Consider the following 27761-nt stretch of genomic DNA (forward strand, 5'->3'; position numbering starts at 1 on the left):
ACCTAAGTGCACACAAGCAGTTGGTTTGTGCTGAACGGAGAAAATTTTGTCCAATTTGTGCCTGACTGAAGTCTTCTTCTGACGGCCCCGTGTGGGCTGACAGACTCCCCCTCCCACGACCCTCGGCAGGGGGGACAGCATTGGCAGCCCTGTCCCTGGAAATAGGCGGGAGGCAACTGTTTAAAAATAATCCTTTTATTTGTGAAGGAAGGAAATTAGATCTGCAGTTGCCCGGAGAGGATGACAAACATATGGAGAATCTAAGCCCTTTTTTTTTCTTTACAAAGATACCATTCGGAGAAGAGGCCCTTCCACCCCATTTCCTTTTTCTTTTAAAACACAAACACCTTATTTCCAAATGCTTCTGTCTCCTAAGCCAGCCCTAGCAAGTGTTTGCAGGGTGTTTTATAAGGCTTTGGTGGGAAACGACAAAGAATTAGCAGGCTACTTCTACACTGAGGTAAAATATGCTATGTATAGTATAAAAATATTAAATGACAAAGGATGGGATATAGTTTTCCATTTTTTTAAGGTCTAAAAATAAAGAAGTCCATTCAACGTATTTCTCCACAAAGGGTTACATATAGCAGCTGTTCCATATAGCAACGCCATTTTGTAGAGAGGGAAATATCTCCACCAACCACTTGAACAGAGCCTTTTAAAGAGGCCTAGCAACCTCTCCTCAGCTGGCTTGCATCTTGTATAAAACAGACATTTCATGTGCACTTTTTTTTTTTAAAGCACGCACGCTAAACATTTGTATAACTGAACTAAAATGTATACCACATTCTTTGTGCACACTGACCGTTGGCTGATGCCAGGATCATGGCTTGAAGCATTTCCGTATCAAACTGGTTGTTTGGCCAAGTGCCGTTTTCATCCCCATTCTGAGATCTGAAATGGAGAACACAAAAAGAAATGAACTATTTAAAAAGACACAGTTGAGAGAGAATATTTATTCACAATGGAAGGAATGCCTTTATTCACATTAACACACAGTATGATTGATGCTTTGTTTACGCAAAGAAAAAGAGAACCGGGCAGACAGGTCCCTTGTGAAGGTCTTAAATCTGCTAAGGGGTGTGCTCGAAATGGGGAGGGCTGGGGGCACCCATAACTGCGTAAAAGAAGGGATTTTGGCAGGAGAAAGATGCAATTCTTGACATGCCCTCAGCTTAGCAACCGTTCACAACCACAGAGGGTCCTGCGAGCTCTTCAAAGGCAGGCAGATTTCTTGTGGCATCGGCTTTCAGGGACTAGAACCCCCCTGGCCAGATGCCTAATTTTCTTGTGGGTGATGCCAACTTCCTGGTAGGGCCTGGAGTTCTCCCAGAGTTACAACTGATCTCCAGACTACAGAGACCAGTTCCCTTGGAGGAAATGGTGCCTTTGGAGGTTGGGGCTCAATGGCATCACATCCCCAAACTCCACACTCCCCCCAGGCTCTGCCCCCAAATATCCAGGAATTTCTCACGCCATGTAGATGGAGGCATCTGCCCGAATCTTTGGAAACGAAGGCTCCAGTCAGCCAGTCAGTTTTCAAGGTCCCACAAAACCCTGTGGCTGGAAACACCCTTCTTGAACTCAACAGGACTAAGTTTTAAGAAAACAAGGACAGGAACTGAAAAGGAGGCTTGGGCATTTAACAGCTGCACGTTCCGGAGGTAGATCTCTGTAGCAGCAAATGCAACGAACGGACTAATCAGGGAGACTCGGGGCCAGATCTCTTCCGCTAATGTCATCCTCCTCCTCTAGAGGAGGGTGCCTTTTGCTGACACAAGAGGCTCTTCCAGGAGAGATTAAGATGGAAAGAGGAACCATCCTCTCCTCTAGACCCAAACAGCACTATTTGCAGTTTCCATCAAATAATACAGGGCACGGGAGGGTTAGCAATACTTTACAGCGGGTTAAGATGCCAGAGAAGACAAAGCATTGGGCTAGGATCTAGAAGACCCAGGTTCGAATGCCCCACTCTGCTATGGAAGCTTGCATGACCGTGGGCCAGTCACATACCCTTGGCCTAACCTACCTCACAGGGTTGTTCTGAGGATAGCACGGAGGAGAGGAGAATGATATAATATGCTTTCGGTCCTCAATGGAGAGGAAGGCGGGGTATAAATAAATAAATGAAATAAAACCTGCATGGCTTTCTTCTCAAGATGTCACAGACTCACAGGCAGGAAGGGCCCAACTGCACATGATAAGGAAGACTTATCCCCTTAAAAAACAAAGCTAACAATCTCTGTGTGTGTGTGTGTGTGTGTGTGTGTGACAGAGAGACAGAGTTCTGGACCTGTCAGGCGGCTATCGTTATTGCCACCGTCTCTGTGCTGTATTGTCTGCTCCCCAAGGTCGCATGCCTCAGCCTGGGAAAACTCAGCTCCTGGGAAACTGTATTCCTACGTGTAATCTCCCGCCTTTCCTGCCTTATAATATCTCCCAGCTAGTGAGCCTTTCATAGCTGTCATTTTATCCGTTTGCACTGTATGCCTATTTGATCAGTAAAAACCACCTGTTTGGACTCTATATGACTTTGTGGTGATTTCTGGTTCTGTGGGCCAAGGGCTGACATTATGACAGCTATCATTGAATATATGATAGCCCGGCCCTTGGAAGCAACTCAAATTGAGGACTACGTATGACGGATCTCTTGAGACTTTGCCTTGTTTCTTGCATCAAGTGGACAGTTATATGCGAGAACAAGGTCAACTTTTCCCCACGGAAGATAGCCGGGTGCGGTACGTAGCTTCCCTCCTGACAGGCAAAGCGGCTGACTGGATGGTCCTCCAGTTTGACACCCGCTCTCGTGCGATTCGTTCCCTCAACAACTTCATGACTGCCCTGAGAAGGAGGTTTGAGGACCCCTTCCTGGGAGAAAGAGCCAAAACGGAACTCTTACAATTAAAACAAGGCTCTGCTACAGTTCGAGAATTTGCTGATGAATTTCAGCGACTGGCAAGTAAAATTGTAGGTTGGCCCGAGACCACCCTAATTCATCATTTCAGGGAAGCCTTGCATCCTGACATTCTGAACTGGTCTTACATGCGGGGCGATCCCGATACCCTCGAAGGCTGGATCCTATTAGCCGAGGAAGTGGAAAGCCGCCGCCGTTTTATTTCTCTCGTCCGTCAAAAGCACAAGGAGAAGGGCACCCCAAAGCCTCAACCCAAGGCACCACTGATCGTCCCACGAAATCCCCCACGTCCGCTCCAGGAACGTGAAGCCCGATTTCAGAGGGGTGCCTGTCTTACATGCGGAGAAATGGGCCACTTTGCAACCGTTTGTCCACGCCGCCAGGAATTATTTCGTCCCAGCACGACAACCCGCGCCCGAGGTCGTCCACCACGCAGAGGCACCGCGGCCACCCGCAGCGCAGCTCCGGGAAGACCCACACCCTCTGCACTCCATGCCGGGGACCCAGCCTCCCTGCCTGCTTCCAACGACCCCGCCGGGTCTCGGATTACAAGTGCCCCATTGGGGGACAGCTTTCCCTCTTCGGATGAGGAAAACCCTTGGATTTCTCCAGCCTTAAACCTGGAATCTCCCCTCGACTTGTCAAAAAACGGCTCCGGTCTGTGGTGAATGGAGCATCTCCACAGACCTCTCAGGATCTTCCTATCAAACCGAATGCTCCTACCAAAATCAAAGAAGTGGACTCCACTGTCTACGTAGATGCAGTTTTACAACAGCTTAACGGAGGTCCTCAAATCCCCGTCAAAGCACTAATTGACTCCGGTTGCTGTCGCACTCTCATAAGCGAAGCCACGTTTGCTGCACTCAGAGCCGACTCAGAGGCTTTACCCGCCCCCGTCCAATTTGCTCAAATGGACGGGAGCCAATTCCAGGGGGGTCCAGTTGATCATCGCACCATAGGGGTGGCAATGGGAATTGGTTCCCACTGGGAACAAATAGACTTCACTATAGCCCCTATCCGATTTCAAGTGGTCTTGGGGATTAACTGGATTAAGGGACATAGTCCCAGTATTGATTGGGACACAAACACTATCTCTTTCGCTAGTCCCACCTGCGACCAGCATCGGCAAAACTTTGCTCTGCCATTTCCGCCCGTTCCAGCATTAACATCTACTGCCCCAGTACCACCGGCTCTACCCACTGTGTACCGGGACTTTGAAGATGTCTTCGACCTTAAGGAATGTGATGCCTTACCCCCCCACCGGGCCTCAGACTGTGCGATTGAAGTAGTAAAGGACTGCACATTAACCAAAAGTAAGATTTACCCTATGAGCGCTTCCGAGCGCACTGTCCTCCGGGACTTTTTGGACAAAAACCTCGCCAGAGGGTTCATTCGCCCTTCGAATGCCCCAAACTCGGCCCCCGCGTTTTTCGTCCGGAAAAAAGAGGGCGACCTTCGCCTGTGCATTGACTTCAGAAAGCTCAATGCGGTTACCCAGACCAACGCCTATCCTATCCCATTAATTTCGGATATTTTGGGACAATTACAGGAAGGCCGTGTGTTCTCTAAATTAGACTTGGTGGAAGCCTACTACCGAGTCCGTATCCGCGAAGGAGATGAGCACCTCACTGCCTTCTCTAGCTGTTTCGGAATGTATGAATTCCTTGTGATGCCGTTCGGATTAAAAGGGGCCCCGGGGGTCTTCATGCAACTCATCAATGAAATCCTACATGACCTTCTCTATCGTGGGGTGGTGGTCTACTTAGATGACATTCTCATTTATTCAAAAACCATGGACGAGCATGTGACTCTGGTCAGGGAAGTTCTACAACGCCTGCGTAACCATCAACTGTTCGCTAAACTAGCTAAGTGTGAATTTCACCAAAGCCAACTCACGTTTTTGGGATACATCATCTCCCACCAAGGTCTTCGCATGGACCCCGCCAAAGTCCAAGCCGTCCTCGATTGGACTCCCCCCACCAACCGCAAGCAAGTACAGCAATTTCTGGGATTTGCAAACTTCTATCGGGGATTCATCCCTAACTTCGCCCAAGTGGCTCTACCCATTACGGACCTGCTGAAAACTAAGGGGAAAGTAAGCTCGGCTGCCTTGCCCTCCGCAAAAATCCTATGGACTGAGCAATGCCAAGCCGCCTTTCTGGCCCTCAAACGCCTTTTCACTTCGGAGCCGGTGCTACGGCACCCAGACCCAAATCAAATGTTCATTGTGCAAGTCGATGCTTCCGATGTAGCCATGGGAGGGGCTCTCCTCCAACAAGGACCGGACGGTCTTCTTCACCCTTGCGCTTACTTTTCAAAAAAATTTGCGCACGCTCAATTAAACTGGCCCATCTGGGAGAAAGAGGCCTCTGCAGTTCATCATGCACTGACTTTATGGCGGCAATTCTTGGAAGGGTCTAAAGTACCCTTTGAAGTTTGGACCGATCACAAAAATCTAGCTGCCCTCACGGGGTCCCATAAGCTGTCGGCGAAACAACAACGGTGGGCGGAGTTCTTTGCTCAGTTCCGTTTCACCCTGAAGCACGTCCCTGGGAAGCAGAACGTTCTCGCGGATGCCCTCTCCCGTTTACCACAATATCCGGTAAAACTCGAAAGACCCACCAACTCTCTGTTCACCCCTATGCAACGTGGGGCCCTACCTATGCTGGCTGTGCAAACCCGATCCCAGCATCAACACACCTTCCCTAACTCGCAAGCTCCGCCAGCCCAACCGGCTGCCCAGCCGCCACCGCAACGGACCGGAGTTCCCGCCCCTCCTACCCCTCCGACCGCTCAGCCGCCTGCAGTCTGCGCGCCGCCGCACGTAAGCACTAACCCTATAACTGTTTCTCAGATCTCCAGGACCGACGGGGGGGCTCCCTCCAAAATCCCCATCTCCGAATCCTTTTTAACTGTCCTTCGGGACCAGTGCCTTTTAGAACGTTCCGCTCATACCCTACCTCCTGGCGTTTTGGAACAAGGGGGGTCCTGGTACAAAGACTCAAAATTGTATGTACCCAAAGCTCTCCGGAAGGACGTTTTACATTTAGCTCATGGAGCCAAAACAGCTGGGCACTTTGGGTTTCTGAAAACCCTTCACTTATTGCGCAGACAATTCTGGTGGGGGGGAATGCGTTCCGACATTGACTCCTTCATCCGCAGCTGTCCCGTTTGTGCCGCTGCGAAACGATCGCAGGGCAAACCCCCGGGACTGCTACAACCTCTTGAAACGCCCAGCAGACCTTGGGAAGTAATTGCTATGGACTTCATGACTGATCTCCCTCTCAGTGGGGGTAAAACTGTGTTGTGGGTTGTTACTGATTTGTTTTCTAAGCAGATACATTTGATTCCATGTGCAGGGATCCCTTCTGCGCAAAAACTGGCCCGCCTCTTCGTGACGCATATATTTCGTTTACATTCGTTTCCGCGTAAAATAATTTGTGACCGCGGAAGTGGTTTCGTTTCTAAGTTTTGGAAAGCTTTCCTCAAGTTGGTGGGGGTGGAACAGGGATTGTCTAGCGCATACCATCCTCAAACTGATGGTCAAACTGAACGTGTCAATGCTGTACTTGAATGTTATTTGCGTTGTTATGTTAACTACCACCAGGATAACTGGGTAGAACTGTTACCTTTAGCAGAATATGCCTACAATAATGCCATGCATCAATCCACAGGTTTTAGCCCGTTTTTTGCTGTGTATGGACAAGATTTCAGTCCCATCGTTCCTACAGATGATGTAGAGGGGGAGGGGAACCCCGACATTGCCTCCTGGGCACACGCCCTCCGTACCACTTGGCCCTGGCTCGTTAGCAACCTCGACCGGGCCAAACGTAAATACAAAGAGCAAGCTGACAAACATCGCTCCCCCGGGGGTGATCTGCAAGTGGGTGCTTTGGTTTACCTTTCCACCAAAAACCTCCGTTCCACCCAACCGTGCCATAAACTCAGCGCCAAATTCATTGGCCCTTTCCCCATTACTCGGGTCATAAACCCTGTCACAGTGGAACTGGCTCTCCCCAAATCCTTGAGGCGTGTGCATCCTGTTTTCCACATAAGCCTCCTCAAACCCCATGTTGCTTCTCCACGGTGGCATCCGGACCCACCGCCTGCGCAACCCATCATGGTGGGGGGGGAAGAACACTTCGAAGTCTCCAAGATCCTTGACTCCCGTATTCACCATGGCACTCTCCAATATCTGGTTCGTTGGAAACATTTCCCCCCTGCCTATGACGAATGGGTGCGCGCACGGGATGTCTCCGCCCCCGACCTCGTCGACGCCTTTCACATTGCTTACCCGGACAGGCCAGCCCCCTTGCGAACTGGGAGGGGGCCTTGAGGGGAGCAGAATGTCAGGCGGCTATCGTTATTGCCACCGTCTCTGTGCTGTATTGTCTGCTCCCCAAGGTCGCATGCCTCAGCCTGGGAAAACTCAGCTCCTGGGAAACTGTATTCCTACGTGTAATCTCCCGCCTTTCCTGCCTTATAATATCTCCCAGCTAGTGAGCCTTTCATAGCTGTCATTTTATCCGTTTGCACTGTATGCCTATTTGATCAGTAAAAACCACCTGTTTGGACTCTATATGACTTTGTGGTGATTTCTGGTTCTGTGGGCCAAGGGCTGACAGGACCCAGATCATAGGGCAAGGGGGTGTATCACCCTGCTAACCCATGTGCCACTTTCTCAACGCAAATCTTGCCCAGATGCTGCTCTTTTCTAGGGAAGGGAGGGCATGCAGTTTGCTGGAAACAGTTAAGTGTGTGTGCGCGCACACACATACACATGCCATGGCCCCATACCAATCTGACCCACCCCCAGCACAACTGTGATTAACAAACAAACAACCTATCAACTGATGATCCTGATCCGGGATCTCACACACTGTGTGTACTTAGTCCCTCGTAGCCAGTTTTCTATTTCTAGATTTACAGCCTGGGTGTGTTTACTCAGAAGTATCACTAATTTCAGTGTGACCTACTCCCAAGTAAGAGCGCGCAGAATTTTAGCTTTAGCCTTCCAATGGTACAAGACAAATTACTTAGCTATAAGGACAACATTTCTAATCCCTTCAAGTAGAGGAGTGGGGAACTGAACCCAGTTCTCCAGATTAGAGTCCACTGCTCTTAACCACTACACTACGCTGGCTCTCCATAGAGCTGAAAGATACCATAAGGGTCATCTAGTCCAACCCCCTATACAACGCAGGAAATTCACAACTACCTTCCACTCTTCCAGTGACCCCAGCTCTATGCCTAGAATAAGGCAAAAAACCACCAGGATCCCTAGCCACATTGATCTAGAGGAAAATTCCTTTCTGACCCCAAAGTGGCGATCGACATTACCCTGGGCATGTAAGAAAGGGCCACAAATGCTGAGCACTGACTCATCCCTCCCTCTCATGATCTGCCTAAGTTCACAGAATCAGCACTGCTGTCAGATGGCCATCTAGCCTCTGCTTAAAAACCTCTAAGGAAGGAGAGCCCACCCCGTCCCGAGGAAGCATGCTCCACTGAGGAACCGCTCTAACCTAATATTTAGCTGAAAACTCTTTTGATTTAATTTCAACCCATTGGTTCTGGTCTGACCTTCTGGGGCAGTGGAATTCGCCAGGGGAATTCGCCAGCACCTGGGGGATCACTCAGTGGGGAAACCATCTGTTCAGGTTTGAAAAACAGGAGGAGGTGTCACAGGTGGAAAGGGGAGAAAATTTTGCTTATTGCCACTGCAAAGTATGTTTAAAAGGAAGGAAGCAAAACCTAGACAACAAAGATTCCACACAAAAATCAAGGGCCAAGTTGTGGAAATACTCATGTGCCAAGTTTCTTCTTTGTAGATGGAGAGAACCTTTACCTGGGAATATATGTCTACAGTTTCCCAAGGTCATCTTCTCTTGAGGCAACCTATAGGTCATTTGTGATTCTCCTGTCCAAACTCAATTGATGGCAGCAGCAAGCCAATTTGTTTGAACCCAAATCTGTTCCCCCCATTTCCAGTCAGGTATAAAACCCACAAAGCTGCCTGGGGCTAGCGGCCATCGAGTCCTGCACAGTTTACCCTGATTAGCAGAGGGGCTCCTCAGGGTGCCTGGGAGAGAAAGGTTCTTCCACGTTACCAGAGATGTTTTATACCCCATTTTTCTCTACTGCAAGGAGTTTCAAAGCGGCTTATAATCACCTTCCCTTTCTCCCTCCCCCCACAACAGGCATCCTGTGAGATAGGTGAGGCGGAGAGAGCCAGCGTGGGGCAGTGGTTAAGAGCAGTGGTTTGGAGCGGCGGAGGCTAATCTGGTGAACTGGGTTGGTTTCCCCACTCCTACACACAAAGCCAGCTGAGTGACCTTGGGCTAGTCACGGCTCTCTCAGCCCCACCTACCTCACAGGGTCTGTTGCGGGGAGGGGAAGGGAAAGTGATTGTAAGCCGGTTTGATTCTCCCTTAAGTGGTAGAGAAAGTCGGCATATAAAAACCAACTCTTTTTCTTCTTAAATTGGAAATGCTAGGGAGCGAACCTGGGAAAGAAACTGCTCAATCCCAGAGATGCAGCCCCTGAAGCAGGTTCATGTGCCTGATTTTTGGAGCAAAAGCCAGAGGGGCGGACCCCCTCCACACGCCTGCGGCTAACCCTATTTTGCAGCACAGCATTCTTCCAAGATCAGAGCTGAGAAGAAAAACACCACAAGGGCAGGGCAAGGCAAGGGGAGGAAAGCCCAGAGCTAGAAGCTGGCATCCTCCCAACACACCACATTTGCTCTAAATATCCCACCCCCCTTTATACATCATTACAGCTGACCTAAGTTTAAACAAACGGATTTGACACCACCAAATCTAAAAGAAGTACTTTGGTGAACCTGGATGCATTCTGTTAGCGGAGGTGCTTTCATCTGCTGGAAAGATACTTCCTCTGGTTGCAGGTGCTTTTCTAAGTGGGGAAGGCTCCTTCCAGCAGAAGAAAGTGCCCCGGCCACTGGAACAGTTCTGTGCGACCCACCTTAACACAACATAAGAAAAGCCATGCTGGATCAGACCCAGGCCCATCAAGTCCAGCAGTCTGTTCACATTGTGGCCAACCAGGTGCCTCTAGGAAGCCCACAAACAAGACGACTGCAGCAGCAGCAGCATCCTTGTGTTTAACAGCACCTAAGATAATAGGCATGCTCCTCTGATCCTGGAGAGCATAGGTATGCATCATGACTGGGAGTTTTACAGATCAAAAGGCAAGTTTGCTGTTTGTAGACTTCAAGACTTGCCTACAGACAGAAGAGGACACAGCCAGAACCGGAGTGGCTCTGAGGCCAGCAATCCACATGCCCGCGGGTCCCGGGCTCAATGCTCAGTGACATGATGTGTTGTGACATCAATATGTCCATCTGTTATGGCATGAGTCCCACAAACCGCAGAACTGATTATGCTTTCCTTGTCAAACAGAATAGTCATAGTACCCAAGTGTCCTGCTCCAACCTAACCTTGTTTCATGGCGATCCGGCCACATTTTTTACCCCAGATACACAGCTGCCTCCTCCCCCAAGACATACAACGCTCTAGAATTTACAGAGCCCTTTACACACACTAACTGGTCATAATCCTTACAACACTCCTGTGAGTGCTATTATTGAACACATGAATACATGAAACTGCTGTATACTGAATCAGACCCTTGGTCCATCAAAGTCAGTATTGTCTACTCAGACTGGCAGCGGCTCTCCAGGGTCGCAGGCAGAGGCCTTTCACATCACCTACTTTCCTAGTCCCTTTAACTGGAGGTGCCGGGGACTGAACCTGGGACCTTCTGCATGCCGTGCAAATGCTCTACCACTGAGCCACGGCCCCTCCCCTCTTCGCACATTGTTGATGGTGGAAGCTGAAGCTTAGAGGGTACTTTGCCTAAAACCACCAAGGGAGGTTACAGATATGCATCATTTCAGCAAGGTGCCTGTTTTGGGAAAGGATCATGGTACCTGGCAGGAGTGCAGCCATGTTCTGAGGGGCAAGCTCAGAGGGAACCTGTCTTCTAATCTGGACCAGAAACCAGATTTGCATGGTGGTGGCTGATTATTCCTTGAGTGCTGGCTGGCTGGCCATTGTGTCAGTCACAAAGGGGATAGATTTTAAAAATTAAACAAGCTGTGTGTGTGTGGGGGGGGGGGGAGAAAACGTTGGAAAAAATTGTGTTGAGCAAGCATTACAGCAGATAAGCCTGCTCCAGGAAAAAAAATGGAAATGAAGCAGCCAGGCTGTCTGCATTGGGGAGGGTGGGGGAGAAAGAGAAAGGAATATTTTTGATCCAAAGGGTGTACATATGTGTACCCCCAGCTGAAAAATGCTCAGCTGCTCCTCTCATATACCTCTGAGTCAATGTGGGGCATCTCCTCTCAGGATGCAGGAGAGGTACAGGAGGCTGTGTTGCTATCTCAGGTTGCAGGTGGATCAGTACCAGGCCTGGAGATTTGCCTGGGAGGACCACATACACTTTACTCCCCCCAAATTTATTCTCAGTCTGCTCTGGGGATATTTGCCTTCTGAACAGAAAACAGAATGACGGGCAAGCAGGCTGTCATTTAGAAGCAGACACCCCAAATTAAGTGTTCCATTCATGTGGGCACCTGCCTTGAAAGAGACAGTGTGGTGGAGTAGTTAGAGTGTCGGACTCTACGATGGCAAAAAATAAAAATAAAGTGTGCATGTTTTATATCACTGGACGACCCAAGTCATAGAAACTAAACTTGGGCTCATCGAATACTTTCAGCCTAACCCTACATCACAAGGTTGTTGTGACAGCAGAATGGAGGAGTGGGGAACGACGTAAGCCGCTTTGGGTCCCCATTGGTGGGAAAAGTGGGGTTTAAACGAAGTAAACAGATAAATAAACACAATAATTGGTTCTTGTAGGTTATCCGGGCTGTGTCTGGTAGAAGGCTATCTTCTTATCACTATATCGCTTTCACGAAGATCTGGTGAGCAAGAGAGGGAAGGAATGGGAAAGAACGGACCACTGCATTTCTCTGGGGTAAAGAAAACCCAGCTCTCTTTCTGCAGATGTTTTCCTGTGGCAGAGCTAGCAAGCGGAGTTGCTCAGCCTCTTTCAAAGCATCCAGCACACTGGCAGTTTCCATGGCAACGCAGCGTGCGGACTACCCTGACTGCATCACAAATACTTCTTCCATCGAAGCACTACATGGTTATATTATATTTCTACCACCATTTTATGGATTTCTTTCAGCCCCTTTGGATCCTCTTTTTGGAAAGAAAGGGTGGGGCTCCAGCTCAGTGAAAGAGCCCCACTTGTGCATGCAGAAAGTCCCTTGCTTCGGTCGCCAGCACCTCCCGGGGGGAAGGATCTCAGCTTGCATGCAGGGTTGGGTAAAGGAAAGGGACCTTTGCTGGAGACCTCAGAGAGGTCCTGCCACCCACCACTGGGCTTTATGGATCCAGGGTAGGGTTGCCAACCTCCAGGTGGTGGCTGGAGATCTCTTGCTATTACAACGGAGTGCCAGGCGATGGAGATCAGTTCACCTGGAGAAAATGGCCACTTCGGAAGGTAGAACCAATGGCATTATACCCACTGAAGTATCTCCCCTCCCCAAACCCTACCCTCCTCAGGCTCCACCTATCCAAATTTCCAGGTATTTCCCAACTCGAAGCCGGCAATCCTAATCCAGGGTCTGCTTGGCAAGAAGCAGATTCATATTCAGTGGAGGGGTCATAGCTCCGTGGAAGAACACACGCTTTGCTCAATGCAGTCCTCAGGTTCAATGCAGTCCTCAGCTCCAAGGACAACCTGGGAAAGCCTCCTGCCTTAGAAGAGGCCTTGGAGAGCTGCTGCTACTCCACATAGAGAGCTGGATGGAAACAATGGCCCCATTAGGTCGATGGCAACTATCAGTATTCAAGAAGGGTGGCATACAAATGTTAGAAAATCCATCAGGACTGGCAAGGGCTTGGATCATGGCCACAGACCCTCTGGCCTCTCACGTAGGGGAAAGTTTCTCAGGTGCAATGGAGAGATTTTGCATATAATAGGGCTCACTGGTGCAATAAAGCCAATACAGTCTCCCTATGAGTTGCTTAGAGAACCAGTGAGGTGTAGTGGTTAAGGTGTCAGACTAGGATCTGGGAAACCCAGGTTCGAACCCCCACTCTGCCATGGAAACTTGCTGGGTGACCTGGAACCAGTCACACACACTCAGCCTCGACCCTGGCAAGTATTTGGATGGGAGACCTCCAAGGAATACCAGGGGCGTGACACAGAGGCAGGCAATGGCAAACCATCTCTGAACGTCTCTTGCCTTGAAAACCCTACCGGGTCACCATAAGTAGCTGTGACTTGAGCGCAAAAAGCAACAACAAAGAACAACATGGGACACTTAATGTTTACACCTGGACTGACCCTTTAGTCCAGAACAGCCACCATATTAGATCAGCTGTCCCATGATCGCGAGCCAGGAGCAATAGGTCGGCAGAGAGACCACCCTACCTTTGCCCCGGGTGCAGCCGAGTCTTACTCTTTCTACTTCTTCCTTATCCCCTCCCCTGCAGAACTAAACATTCCTGTTGAGGGGGACATCGTTTTGGGATTAGATTTGTTTTGTGACTTCATTGTTTTTAAACTGTTCTCCTCTCTTCCCAGCCATAACTGCCCACAGGTGTATGGTTCTGATGGTTTTAATTTCTAACCCGAAACATGTTTTTTAAATATATATATTTAAATGGAACCTGATGTATTTTACAGATATTGCGAGCCATTTTGTGATGCTGGTCAAAACATGGGAAACCAATCTCAGAAAGCAACACCCAAAACTGTCTCAGCCTCTTAAGAATTAAAAGCCACCTCCTTCTCCCTTCAAAAAATAAATAACAACTTTAATTTAACAAATATTTGGGAAGGGACACTTCCACAAAAGTTCACTCAAGGGAACCAATTTCTGTTATTACCAATATTACTGAATGCAACCATTAGGAATCATGGCCCAATTCAGTATCACTCTTTTCTACTAAAACAAACAATCCCTCACCCCCTTCAGCTTGTTTGAATGTCGATCACCCAGTGGTGGTGGAAAGTACCATCAGTCACAGCTGACGTAGGGTTTTCAAGGCAAGAGATGTTTGGGGGTGGTTTGCCATTGCCTGCCTCCACATCATGACCCTGGTATTCCCAGGAGGTCTCCCATCCAAATATAAACCAGGGCTGACCCTGCTGAGCTTCTAAGATCTGATGAGGTCGAGCTAGCCTGTGCTATCCAGGTCAGGGCTGATCACCCAGTACTATGTATTAAGTGGATCCTCTTCTCAAGCCCTGCTCTGTGTACCCATGGTTCCCAACAGGCCTGGAGAAAAGCGTCCTGTCCCTTTGATGGAGCCTTAATGGGTGGAAATGGGAAACTGAAGCTTCTTGTGGCATGGAGGGAAATAATCTCACCTGATAAATAACATAAGAAAGGCCCTGCTGGATCAGACCAAGGCCCACCAAGTCCAGCAGTCTGCTCGCACACTGGCCAACCAGGTGCCTCTAGGAAGCCACAAACAAGACGAGTGTAGCAGCACCATTCTGCCTGTGTTCCACCACACCCAAAATAATAGGCATGCTCCTCTGATACTAGAGAGAACAGGCATGCAGCATGACCAGCATCCATTCCAACTAAAAGCCATGAATACCCCTTTCCTCCATGAACATGTCCACTCCCCTCTTAAAGCCCTCCAAGCTGGCAGCCATCACCACATCCTGGGGCAGGGAGTTCCACATCCCATTAAGTCTCTATTAAAGGGATGGGGCCCTGACCTGGATGGCCCAGGCTAGCAAACTCTTCAGTGCTACTTCCTCACAGACAGGCCAGCATATAGTCCAGAAGCACTGCCTTAGTGGAGAGGGACTGGGTTCTAGTGCTGTGCCTCTGTAAGCACTACGATATCCAGGGACAGCTTCGACACTGCCACCCCTCTCCAAAGAGAGATTTAGTAACAAGGTCACCAGAGCTATGGACACAGCACCAAGAACCACCAAATTCTGATCTTGGCAGTGATATAAAACATGTACTTTTTTTTTTTTTGCCATCATTTCCTCCAAAACAGCTGGTAAAAAGTTAATAGAAGAGGGAGGGAGGGAGCACTGGACATGTGTGTGTTTGACTTTGCCCAAAGTGTGATTGGCTTGGCATGGCCTTGGCATGAGGAGACTCAGCAGCGCAGCATCTGTGCCGGAGTCATTTGTTCGACTGCCATTTTCCTGTAGCTGTAGCAATAGTTAACTCTAATGAATAGTACTTGTTGGAAGAAAAGGAGGGCCGGAGAGAAACCCCTTTCATTTTGCTGCTGCTGCTGGCAGAGAACAAGGAGATTCCTGCTAGGGTTGCCAACTCCAGCTTGGGAAATTCCTGTAGGCTTGGGGGCATTGTCTGGGGAGGAACTCCGTTGTTTCCTAGACTCTATGGCCTACTCTCCAAAGGTGTCATTTTCTCCAGGAGAACAGGTCTCTGTAGTCTAGAAATGAGTTTTATTTCCAGGAGAACTCCAGGGCCCACCTAGAGGATGGTAACCCTCTTTCCTGCCCTCCTCTTCTCCCTTCCCGCCCAAGGGTGGTAACTAGAAGCCAAAGTGACCCAAGCTGCTCACCTTCAGTTAGACAATTTGGAATGGCTGGCTGAGTACCTTTGGGGCAGTTCTGCAGCCTTGGAAGGCAGGGATGCCAGCCTCCAGGGGAGACCTGGGGATCCCCTGGAATTACAGCTCATCTCCAGACTACAGAGATCAGTTCCCCTGGAGAAAATGGATGCTTTGGAAGGTGGCTTTTATGGCATTGTACCCTACTAATGTTCTTGTGTTCAGCCCCAAATCTTAAGGAATCTGGCAACCCTACACCCCGCCCTCCTGCCGGTGGCCAGGGGGAACTTGGCAATCCTATTGGAAGGAGAAAGGTGGCCCTGCTCTACCGGCATACAGGGCCAGTGTTCTTACCTCTGTCCTGCACACTGTAGAAGGCAAGAAGATACCCTCTTGCCCCTTCTTCTGCCTAGCTTTGGGAAGCAGAAGGAACAGCCCTTGGGGCACAGTCACATTGCAGGATTATTCCTGGGGGGCAGGGAGCGGAGGAAGCCATTATTCTGTCTGCATTATTTTTCTGAAGTAACAACCAACTTCATTGTGTAAAGAATGTGGAGGAAAATGCAGAAGTGATTTGGTGGAGTAGAGTGTAGGAGTATGTACTGGACGGAGGCGGAGGCTCTGACCTGTTCCCTGTCCTAACAGAGCCCTGCGGCGCAGAAATCAGCTGGCAAAGCTTTTCACGGCCTAACAATCCTAACCTGCAAATTGCCCCGGGTACGGTTGCCAAGTGCCTGGAGAAAAAAACCGACCAGTCCCTGTCAAAGAGGCTTCATGGGATGCTATTTACCAGGTGATGTTATGCTAGGAAACGTTTGCCCAGTTCCAATACTCTAAACCAGGGGTCCCTCGACCTTTTTGAACCTGTGGGCACCTTTTGAATTCTGACACAAGGTGGTGGGTGTAAACACAAAATGCAGAGCCAACCACACACAGTGAAAGTCCGTGCAAAGGATATGAGGAATAAATTTTAAAAATACACTGGGAAAGAAGAAGCAGAAGCGTTGGTTTTTATATGCTGACTTTCTCTACCACTTAAGGGAGAATCAAAGCTTCCCTTCCCCTCCCCTCCCCACAACAGACACCCTGTGAGGTAGGTGGGGCTGAGAGAGCTCTAAGAGAAGCGTGACTAGCCCAATGTCACTCAGCTGGGTTCATGTGTAGCTTTAGAGAAACCAACCCTGTTCACCAGATTAGCGTCCGCCGCTCATGTGGAGGAGTGGGGAATCAAACCCAGTTCTCCAATTTAGAGTCCACCACTCAACCCCCACACCCCACTGGCTCTCAGTTTAAAACAAAGTATTGTGCTTTTAGAGTAATTCACGAGAAAGTCCTGGAGATTAGAGTCCACCGCTCCAAACCACCGCTCTTAAAGACTACACCATGCCAGTCAGAGAGGGAATAATACCAACACTGTCGCTGAAATGTTATTTAAACCTGCACAGACAATCAGATCTCAAATGGGCTACTAGAACTCCTACTGGGAAGGAGCCCCACTTGTTTCCACCTACTTTCTAAAAACACTTGGTGGATGCCATGAAAGGTGATGGTGGGCGACCTCTGCATTAAACTTTAGGAAAGGGACAGGCCATTTTTCCTCCAGGCCTGTTGGCAGCCCTAGCTTTAAGTCAAGCTCTGGGGACCTCTGCACTAAACTTTAGGAAAGGGACAGGCCATTTTTCTTCCAGGCCTGTTGGCAGCCCTAGCTTTAAGTCAAGCTCTGGCTGAGGGGGCCATTCAGAAAAGCAGTCATCCCCAGCAAAGGGCAAAAAAACGGGACCGTCCCCTTTTTAAACCACCAGCCTGCTTGGGCACGAGCAGCTAGAGATAGAAAAATGGAGCAGGCAAAAGCCCCATCTGCTACATGTCTAGCATTCCAGATTGTTGTCAAAGGCACAGGAGCAAGGCCAGCCCGACAGGTGGCAATGCTGAAGGACTTCACCACCAGCACAAACCGGACCTGGAAAGGTAGGCCAACAGCTGGTTGCTTCCAACACAATCGCTCATTAGCAATTCATTACATCCTGCTGCTGCGGACTAATGCCAGGCTACGAGATCAAAGACATGTGGACCAGGCTATCGGATCAAAGACCAGGTGGAGAGCAGAGGAAGGCTGCACATATTGGGGGAGGGGGAGGCAGGGCTCCTGCATCCTTACAAGATGAACAGGAATCCCATAAGTGAAGCTTCCTCTCTCCCTGTGCTTACCCACTCCATGATACTCTTTGGGAATCCCTCATTTGGAGAGAACAAAGTTCCACATGACAAACTTCCAACTGGAGAGGTGCTGTCCTATGTGGAATCAGCTCTACGCCTCCCTCATTCCTGTAGGGATGCCAGCCTCCAGATGGGGCCTGGGGGGGGGGGGGTCCCCTGGAATTACAGCTCATCTCCAGACTACGGACATCAGTTCCCCTGGAGAAAAGGCATGCTTTGGAGGGCATTGTACCCCACTGCGGTCCCTGTCCTTCCCAGGCTCCATCCCCAAATCTCCAGGAGTTTCCCAATCTGGAGCTGGCAGCCCTACCCCCGCCCCCATCCCCTTCTGGTGGCCAGGAGGGACCTGGCCACCCGACATCCTTGCCTCCACTTCACAGCCTTTGGATCTCATGCTGGCCTGTCCCTCTCCATACTTCAAAAAGGACATCTGCTCCCCCACCCCAAGCACCTGGCAATAGTTATGTCCCCCCAAGTCTGCTTAGCGCTGTTGAAATGTAAATAAGTGTGTGTGGGGCGGGGGCGGCAGGGGGGGAATCAATGGCTTTGGTAAAGGAGGAGGGAAGGTTCATGACTGACCCTATGGCATACTGATCTGTGCTGTGCCAATCTGGTTTTGCTTCCAAACCAGAAGAGCAGGTTTCCTCCAAAGCTGGATGTGGGCAGTCTGACATGTGGGATCAGGCTCACTGCTAAGGGGATGTCTGTCTCTGTGCACCCTTGGATGCTGAGTAAGAGTGTTGCCAGTAGCTGACTTCTCTTTGGACCTGGCTGCAGGGAGAGGTCCATGTGGACCAAAAGATGTTCAAAGGCTACAGGAGAACTACTCTGGAAATGGCCTGAACCAAGTGGTGTAGCAGAATAAGGAGTAAAATTAACACGCTAAAAAGGCACTGATCACACCAAGGACCAATCCACTCTCAAATGTGGGAATCACCATCAGTGCAAATATGAGGCATTAGTACAGCTGTAAACAGGATACATTGATGTGTGGTCTTCTCTTTGAATGCTAATATTCTGCCTTCTGTATACTAACTATTCTTGTGGTCCAGGAATACAGAGTCCTTTTCTCCAATACTCAGAGCTTCATTTTATTCTAGTCTTTATTGCGCTCTGGACAAGGATTGCCAGCATTTCCTGGCAGCGCTCCTGAGCCTTTGACAGATCTGCAAAAAGCAGAAATTCTGCTGGTGACAATTTTCCAGCTGTGCAAGGAAGGAAGAAGATTCACCACCTGAATTTCTGCTTCTCAAAGAGCTGTTAAATACACAGCAGCCCTGCCAGAAAAAATACAACAGCAACCCCAACCCCACCTGTGGATCTGCTTAGATCTCGCCCCACTTTCTACTATAAGCCACCTGTTTAAGATATGCTATTTTGTGCACAAACATAAGATTAGAGTGTGTTCAGTTTTGGGCTCTGCAGTTTAAGAAGGATGTTGACAAGCTGGAATGTGTCCAGAGGAGGGCAATGAAGATGGTGAGGGGTCTGGAGACCAAGTCCTATGAGGAAAGGCTGAAGATGCTCGGTATGTTTAGCCTGGACAGGAGTTGACTAAGAGGTGATATGATAGCCATCTTCAAGTATTTGAAGGGCTGCCATATAGAGGATGGAGCGGAGTTGTTTCCTGTTGCCCCAGAAGGTCAGACCAGGACCAGCGGGTTGAAATTAAATCAAAAGAGTTTTCAGCTAAACATTAGGAAGAACTTCCTGACAGAGCATTTCCTCAGTGGAACAGGCTTCATAAGGAGGTGGCGTGCTCTCCTCTGGATAGGCTATATGGCCATCTGACAGCAATGCTGATTCGGTGAACTTAGACAGATCATGAGAGGGAGGGCAGGAAGGAATGCGTCAGTGATTGGCTCTCTTTCTTACATGCCCAGGGTAATGCCAATTTTCCTCCAGGCCAGATCGGCCAGGGTTCCTGGAGGTTTTTTTGCCTTCCTCTGGGCATAGAGCAGGGGTCACTGGGGGAGTGGGGAAGAAGACAGTTGTGAATTTCCTGCATTTTGCAGAGCATTGGACTAGATGATCCTTGAGGTTCCTTCCACCTCTATGTTTCTACTCAGCTTTTCGTATGCTTGTGAACTGGCTGAGGAGGGGTATAGCTGTGGAACCAGCATGGGCACTGGTCAGCACCCCTGTGCAACACACAGCCACATTCACTAAAATAACATGAACACCCCCTCCGTTTATCTTCCTGATAAAGATGCTTTTAAATCACCAGGCAGCAGAGTGGAGGGTGGATGGATGTGTCCAGTGGTGTTTGCAAGCAAAGCACAATCAATGCAGTTACTCAATATTTCACATCCTATGGCACAAATACACATTTTCCTGAGTGACAGGCAGGTGGCAAGCCCATGGTCATTGTTACCCAGATGCTCAAACAGCAACCAGGTATAAGGTATATTCTGATCAAAAACACTGCTACAATTACTTTGCAACTGCTCATGTTCCTGTACCTTTCACAGTAGCCGGACATCCAGAAATTTAACAGGAGACACACACACCCTCCACACACACACATACAGTGAGGGAAAAAAGAATTTGATCCCCTGCTAAATTTGCCCGTTTGCCCTCTGACGAAGAAATGACCAGTCCATAATTTTAATGGTAGGTTTATTGCAGCTGTTGAGAGACAGAATAACAACAGGAAAACCCCCAGAAACCCAGAAGACAAAAGTCAGAGATTGATGTGCATTATAATGAGTGAAATAAGTATTTGATCCCTATCAACCAGCCAGGTTAGGGTTAGGGTTAGGGTTCTGCTGTCGTCAGAAGCAATCAATCCATCAGATTCCAAACTAGCCACCATGACCAAGACCAAAGAGCTGTCTAAGGATGTCAGGGACAAGATTGTAGACCTGCACAAGGCTGGACTGGGCTACAAGACTATTGCCAAGCAGCTTGGTGAGAAGGTGACAACCCTAACCGTAACTGTCAACCTCCCTCGGTCTGGGGCTCCACGCAAGATCTCATCTCGTGGAGTTGCAATGATCATGAGAACGGTGATGAAGCAGCCCAGAACTACACGGGGGGAACTTGTCAATGATCTCAAGGCAGCTGGGACCATAGTCATCATGGAAACAGTTGGTAACACACTACGCCGTGAAGGACTGAGATCTTGCAGAGCCCGCAAGATCCCCTTGCTCAAGACAGCACATGTACAGGCCCATCTGCAATTTGCCAATGCACATCTGAATGACCCAGAGGAGAACTGGGTGAAAGTGTTGTGGTCAGATGAGACCAAAATCGAGCTCTTTGGCATCAACTCGCCATGTTTGGAGGAGGAGGAGGAATGCTGCCTACGACCCCAAGAACACCATCCCCACCGTCAAACATGGAGGGGGACATATTATGCTTTGGGGGTGTTTTTCTGCTAAGGGGACAGGACACCTTCACCTTATTGTAGGGACGATGGACGGGACCATGTATCGTCAAATCTTGGGTGAGCACCTCCTTCCCTCAGCCAGGGCATTGAAAATGGGTCGAGGATGGCTATTCCAGCATGACAATGACCAAAACACACGGCCAAGGCAACAAAGGAGTGGCTCAAGAAGAAGCACATTAAGGTCCTGGAGTGGCCTAGCCAGTCTCCAGACCTTAATCCCATCGAAAATCTGTGGAGGGAGCTGAAGGTTTGAGTAGCTACAGATCAGCCTTGAAATCTTACTGACTTGGAGAGGATCTGCAAAGAGGAGTGGGACAAAATACCTCCTGAGATGTGTGCAAACCTGGTGGCCACCTACAAGATACGTCTGACCTCTGTAATTGCCAACAAGGGTTTTGCTACCAAGTACTAAGTCATCTTTTGCAAAGGGATCAAATACTTATTTCACTCATTATAATGCACATCAATCTCTGACTTTTGTCTTCTGGGTTTCTGGGGGTTTTCCTGTTGTTATTCTGTCTTTCACAGCTACAATAGACCTACCATTAAAATTATGGACTGGTCATTTCTTCGTCAGAGGGCAAACGGGCAAATTCAGCAGGGGATCAAATACTTTTCCCCCTCACTGTAGATCTATTTCAGGAAAAGTGGGTGATTAGAGAAGGATGTCATGTGGATGCTCCAGGAAGAGAACCAGCTCTGGTTTGGATGCCAAGCAGCCTAAGCTAGAGAAGGAACACTAGGCTTCTTAGTCCAGAGTCCTTCCTCAAGCTGATAGTGCTGCTGACTGTTGAAATGCCCCTATGACCACCCTTTAAGAGCAGCGTTCTGCTGCAATCCACACTGCAAAAAAACCTCTCTTGAGGATTTCTGCATATCAGACCTCTTCAAGGAAGAAGCCAGGGTGCCTGCCTTCTGGTCCACTGACATCTTTGCTCGTAAACAAACATTTTCACCTCTCTTGTCCTTGACTGACAAATTACTATCCACCTATTCCACCAGGGTCAGGTAATAATTGGAAGTTACTACACCCAGACTTCCTTGCTGTTCGGCCATTAAAGATTACTTGAGAATCTCCACCTTGATTTGGTAGTTATGGGTAGAAATGGGCAATTTGTAGGGCCAAAAAAACACAATGTGAACCCTCAGCGATATCACCCACGTGTCTGCTCTTTCCTTGCTAGCGGAGACTCAAACTCACACCATCCCCTTAGGAAAGGTTTCCAGCTTGCTGTGTTTGAGGCGCGGTAGCAGAGGAAGGCACTGGCAAACCACCTGTGTTAGTCTCTTGCCATGAAAACCCCAAAAGGAGTCGCCATAAGTCGGCTACGACTTGTCGGCACTTTACACACACACACAGCAGAGCCCGAATGGAGCAAGGCCAAATCCGTGCTTCATCTCTTGAGCACATAAACTAAAGTCTACAACTGAAATGAAGGGACGTCCACATAGAAGAAGAGAAAAACAAAACAGAACGACTCATCACTCACCCGCTGGTGCCTGGTCTCTGGGCTTGAGAGAACCGCCAGTCTGTGTTCACAGGTTGTGCTTGCTGTAAAAAGAAAGACAAGGAGAGCTGAAATGCTTCTACTCTGACATTAAACCATCAAAACAAACCAATCTTCACTTGACTATTACTGTGGGTTGTGAACACGCTTTGGTGTGTAAGACAGAAAGGGAAGACATAAAGAGTATTTTAAACATAAAATTGCGTAAGAAGATGGGGGGGGAGATGCTTAAGGAGAGATTCAACTATAAAACACACACGCATGCAAGCTCACACAGAAAAACAAGAGAATACAGTGACACGTGTTACATGTTCCCAGCAATTCAAACCAAACTGGCTGATTAAGGAAGGTCTCCAAATAATTTTTCCAGAAGAAGTTCCCTGAATAATTTTCCAGTATGATCAGAATATATGCTGTGAAATAAACGAAGCATGAAATAAGCTGAAAGGGGAATCATTTAAACCGGAGAAGACCAGAACATCAGGAAGAATGAGCTAAGGGGGGAAGAGAATTAATTGCTACTCAGAGAGATCTAACTCTCTTGCTAACAGCTGAAATGCTAATAAGAATTTCTTAATTTAGTCTCTTTTCTTAAATATGCCAATGTAGGACTTTTGATTTCATGTCCTCTCTTTTCTTTTATCTTTTGCTAGATGTGTGTGCTTGGTAGGTTGCAATTTTCCTGCTGTTGTTTGAGATTAAATATTCCATTTCCCACAACAATAATGATTTCTTTAGAAGACACAACAGAAGACAGACACAGCAGCCCTGCACTTGGCCAGATTACAGAGTCCTGTATTACTTTCCACCCACAATGTTGCATTATTGGAACAATGGATATACTGTACATAAAGCAATACATACAAATGCCACAATGAACTTCATGTTTGAATCAGTTCTTTGTGAGCACAGTAGAAACAAATGCCACTGTTGATGAACGATTCAAGTGTCCAAACCTTCTAGCAATTTCCTTCATTAATCCTGCACTGATAATGAACCATAAAGGTGCAAAGATTTGTACCCACACATTATTTAGAGAGAGGTTTCCTTCAAAATCAGTGGGATAAAAAGAGCTTTCAAAATCAAGGCGTCCACCTCCCATTAAAAGCAATGACATTTTTTCCCCATCTGCTTGGCATGCAGAAGTCCCAATGTTCAATCCCTGGCATCTCCAGTTAGAGGGACTAGGCAAGTAGGTGATGTACAAAAGACCCTGGAAAGCTGCTGCTGCTGGTCTCAGTAAACAATACTGACCATGATGGACCAAGGGTCTGATTCAGTATAAAGCAGCTTCATATGTTAAACTGTTTCAGTGGATCTGGATACTTTGGACTACCCTTGAAAACAAACAACTTAGCCTGTGTTTCTCCAGTGGGGCAGTGCATGCCAAGGCTCAAAGGTGCATGTCAAGGCTCAAAATATCCCAAAATGTGTGTCGTGGTGTAGTGGGACTGTTGAAAGGGAACAGTGGGGTGGTGAGCTGTAGAGGAAGATGAAGAGTCTAGAGGGAGATGAAGAGGTGTGGAGGGAGGGAAGTTGGATGGAACAGGCAGGAGATGTGGCAAAGGGTTGGCGCAGCCAGCACAGGGTTGGTTGTGTGAGTGTGTATATATATTCAGGAGCTGGGCAGAGGGGAAGATGTGGTGCAGGATGTGTTGGGACTTAAGAGGGCAAACAGCATATGGTCAGCAAGGGGGAAGATCAGAAAGGAACATGATATCATACCCAAAACGGAACTCTGTGCAGATATTATAAAGGGTTGGCAAGCATGTTACCTAGTTGAATTCCAGAAACAAACAACTCTGTTATTTTGGCAGCCAGAATCATTCTGGACATGTATCTCAGCACTACTTTAACTCCCAGATCTACCTTTTGTGTGTAAAACGGTAACCTACTGCAGAATATACGATGTCTAGTACAAATGCACCCAGCTAGGCAGAGAATTCACCCAAACACACACAACCGCCCACCATTCATTGTACACACTGACTTCCTCCGTAGCAGCTGTAATTTAGAGATCCAGAGGCTACTATAATAAAATCTTCAATCCTAAATTTAAACCCCTAAATGTATCCTGAGCAGCTGCTCCTTCTTATTAAGTTTGTAAAAAACAACAACAAACCCTGTGCTTCTCGGAAGTCCTGAAATGGCACCTTTTTATTTAGGCACCTACGTGTGGATTTGGGCATTCCTAAAAATGAAGTCGAGGCCCCCTCTCCGGGTCTCAAAATGGCACACAGCATTCCACTGGATTTCTGTACCAGACACCAAACGGTGGACTCATCCCAAAGAGAAAGAGATGCAACAAGAAGCACAAAAAATGATCTGAACAGAATGTCACACGCTGCAAAATACTGTGCTCATTTCCAAGCTGATCTTAAGGCTGTCAGCAGAATTAAGAAAGGAGGGGGGGGGCAAGGAGAGGGGGAGAAAGAAAGAGAGAGAGAGAGAGAGAGAGAGAGAGAGAGAGAGAGAGAGAGAGAGAGAGAAATGAAATAAGATTCTAGAAATTCACTGAGGAGGTTTTAAAATTACCATTTGCAAATGATGCTTTTCTGAAAGAATTTGGGCTCACTAAAGGCTCTCACTATTTCCATGCCCCAGTCTTCACTCGATGGTATTTTCATTTTTAATACAATAATCCCTACTACTCATACTATGTCATGAGCTAGGCTCACTGGGAATTCCCATTAATTTCACTGGGACATGTGCAAGAGATCTTCCTGGTGGACTGTGCGTGTAGTCTTGTAAGAAGATGCTCCTATGGCATTCCCAGCGTGGAATCTTGTATTTCAGACAGATTCCCGCTGAGAAAGTCACTGGTCATGACAACCAGATTACAGATGCATTGATAGGGCAGCCCAAATGGTCCCAGTCCCTCCCCCCAATACATTATTTATCAAGTCAGTGGAGTAAGTGACCTTGTAATGCTGATAAGCCAGGATACTGCTCAACAATTATACAGATCCCTAATAAAGGGAGAAAGTCTTGGGGAATCCTTGTGAAACCAGTAAGCCTCTCACTTTGTCCCACTGCAAACAACTTCAGAACTCACGGCCACTCATGCTCAAGGATCCATTAGGCACAGCATGTTGGAACAGATACATCTGCAAATACCTCACATAGTGCAAAGAAACACAAATCCGTCCATCCACATCTCTCTCCTTCTGCCCCCCAGCTCAAAACACATCTCTTCTATGAAGCCCCCTTCTCCTTCCCAAGTGAAAGGAAACCGAAATGCAATCCATGGAACTGCGACCCCCCTTTGCCTTGCCTTTCCCTTGCAATCTAGACTGTAAGCTCCTCTGGGCAGGGACTTCTCCAGTTTCTATGACTCTGCAAAGGACCCTGTACACAGATGGCACTGATAGGATTTGCTCCGTGGAACAGTTTTTCAAAGGCTTAAAAAGCAAGCAGCCTTGGCTATATTTGTGTGTGGTGAGGACCGAAGGCAGCTGACTGTATAGACAAAAATGACAGCCATATGCCCCCAGTAAACAGACTTCCACAAAGGGAAGACCAGAAATCCCCCCCGCCCAACCTCTTCCCTCATTATTCCTGGCAAATGGATGTTCAAAGCAGAGCTCCAGGGAAGGGACTGACATTGGAAGCTCTCTGCAGGAACCGCTGTGGCACACCTTACCCCGTCTGATGGAGTCTGCAAAGCACTGCTTGCCTGCTCAAAGGCAAGGATGCTCTCTGCAGTCGTGGAATGGCTGAAGGGTTTCACAAACAGGAAATCTCCCTGCTCGGACATCGGGGAGAGGCAGGACTTGCAGTGCTGAGCTCCGGCGGCACCCACTTCCAGGTATCGGATAAAGCCCTCAGGACGTGGGCGCCCGCTGAAATTGACAGTGGACTTCCGGTCTGTCCTCCTGCTACAGCAGCGCGAGAGGAACCAGCCCGAGACACAGAGGCCCGACTTGAAGCACCGGGCTCCCACCACGGCCAGCATGACGCACGAGACGAGAGAGATGGCCACCAACGAGATGATAAGGTAGAGCGTTAAGTTGGGAGCTCTGGACGGCGATTTCGGGAGGCGGTCCAAAGACTTGGGGAAGTCCTGCACGGCACGGTTCTCGGAAGAGAGCAGGATCACCAGAGAGGCAGAGAGGGAGGGCACGCCGTTATCTCTCACCTCCACCACCACCCGGTGGGACACCCCCGGCTCCCTCAGCGCTCGGGTCACCCGGATCTCCCCGGAGTGGCGCTCCACTTTGAAAGGGGGGGCCTCGTTGGGCTCCTGGAGAAGATGGTAGGAGAGCCAAGCATTGTGTCCGCTGTCGGCGTCCACTGCCACCACCTTGGTCACCAAATACCCAGGTTCCACGGGGAGCGGGAAGGCGTGGTGAAAGGCAGAGCCCTTGGGGACCTCCGGGTGCACAATGGTGGGAGCGTTATCGTTTTGGTCCACGATGAACAAGTGGAGTGTGGCTGTGCTGCTGAGGGGTGGGGAGCCCGCGTCCTTCACTTCCACGGGGACCTGAAAGACCTTCTCTTGCTCGTAGTCAAGGACTCTGGAAGTATAAAGGCTGCCGTTCTCTTGATTGATGTGAAAATAGGTGGAGATGGGCAGGCCGTGGCTTCCATTGTCCACGATGGAGTAAGACAACTTGGAGTTGACCCCAATGTCTGGGTCGCAGGCTGAGAGAGAGAAGACGAGGGTCCCCGGAGGGGTGTTTTCTTCCACGTGTGCTGTGTAGGAAGGGATGGAGAAAGTGGGTGCGTTATCGTTCACGTCCGAGACCTGGATGAAGATGCTTTTCTGCGTGGCTCTCGGAGGCAGGCCAGAGTCAGTGGCTTTAACGGTGATGTTATACCCGGCAGCTTTCTCGCGGTCCAGGGGGCCATCAGTGACCAGCGAGTAATGCCCTTTGAACGATGACACCAGTTTGAAGGGGATGTGTCTGGTAATCTCCAGGCGAACTTGCCCGTTTTCCTCAGAGTCGTTGTCCTTTGCCCGGATGAGTGCAATGACGGTGCCCAAAGGTGCGTCTTCCTGCACGGGGCTGGATAGGGAGGTCAGTACAATCTCGGGGCTGTTGTCGTTGACGTCCACCACCTCGACGCGGATGTTGCAGTGGCCTTCCATGGCTGGGGATCCCTTGTCTCTCATGTAGATGGCTATCTCGTACGCGCTGGAT

General features: G+C 48.9%; 1 protein-coding gene across 1 annotated transcript in view; it reads right to left on the reverse strand.

Moving 5' to 3' along the window:
* LOC130492948 (protocadherin gamma-B5-like) overlaps positions 1 to 27761 on the reverse strand; it is a 173293-nt gene that overhangs the window by 15651 nt on the left and 129881 nt on the right. The window contains exons 3-4 of the mRNA XM_056866726.1: positions 22600 to 22661; positions 806 to 894 (exon numbers count right to left, since the gene is read on the reverse strand). Coding sequence (XP_056722704.1) covers positions 806 to 894; positions 22600 to 22661 — 151 coding nt within the window. The remainder of the gene's footprint in view (positions 1 to 805; positions 895 to 22599; positions 22662 to 27761) is intronic.

This window comes from Euleptes europaea, unplaced genomic scaffold, assembly GCF_029931775.1.
Source record: "Euleptes europaea isolate rEulEur1 unplaced genomic scaffold, rEulEur1.hap1 H_3, whole genome shotgun sequence".
In the NCBI taxonomy this organism is placed as follows: domain Eukaryota; kingdom Metazoa; phylum Chordata; class Lepidosauria; order Squamata; family Sphaerodactylidae; genus Euleptes; species Euleptes europaea.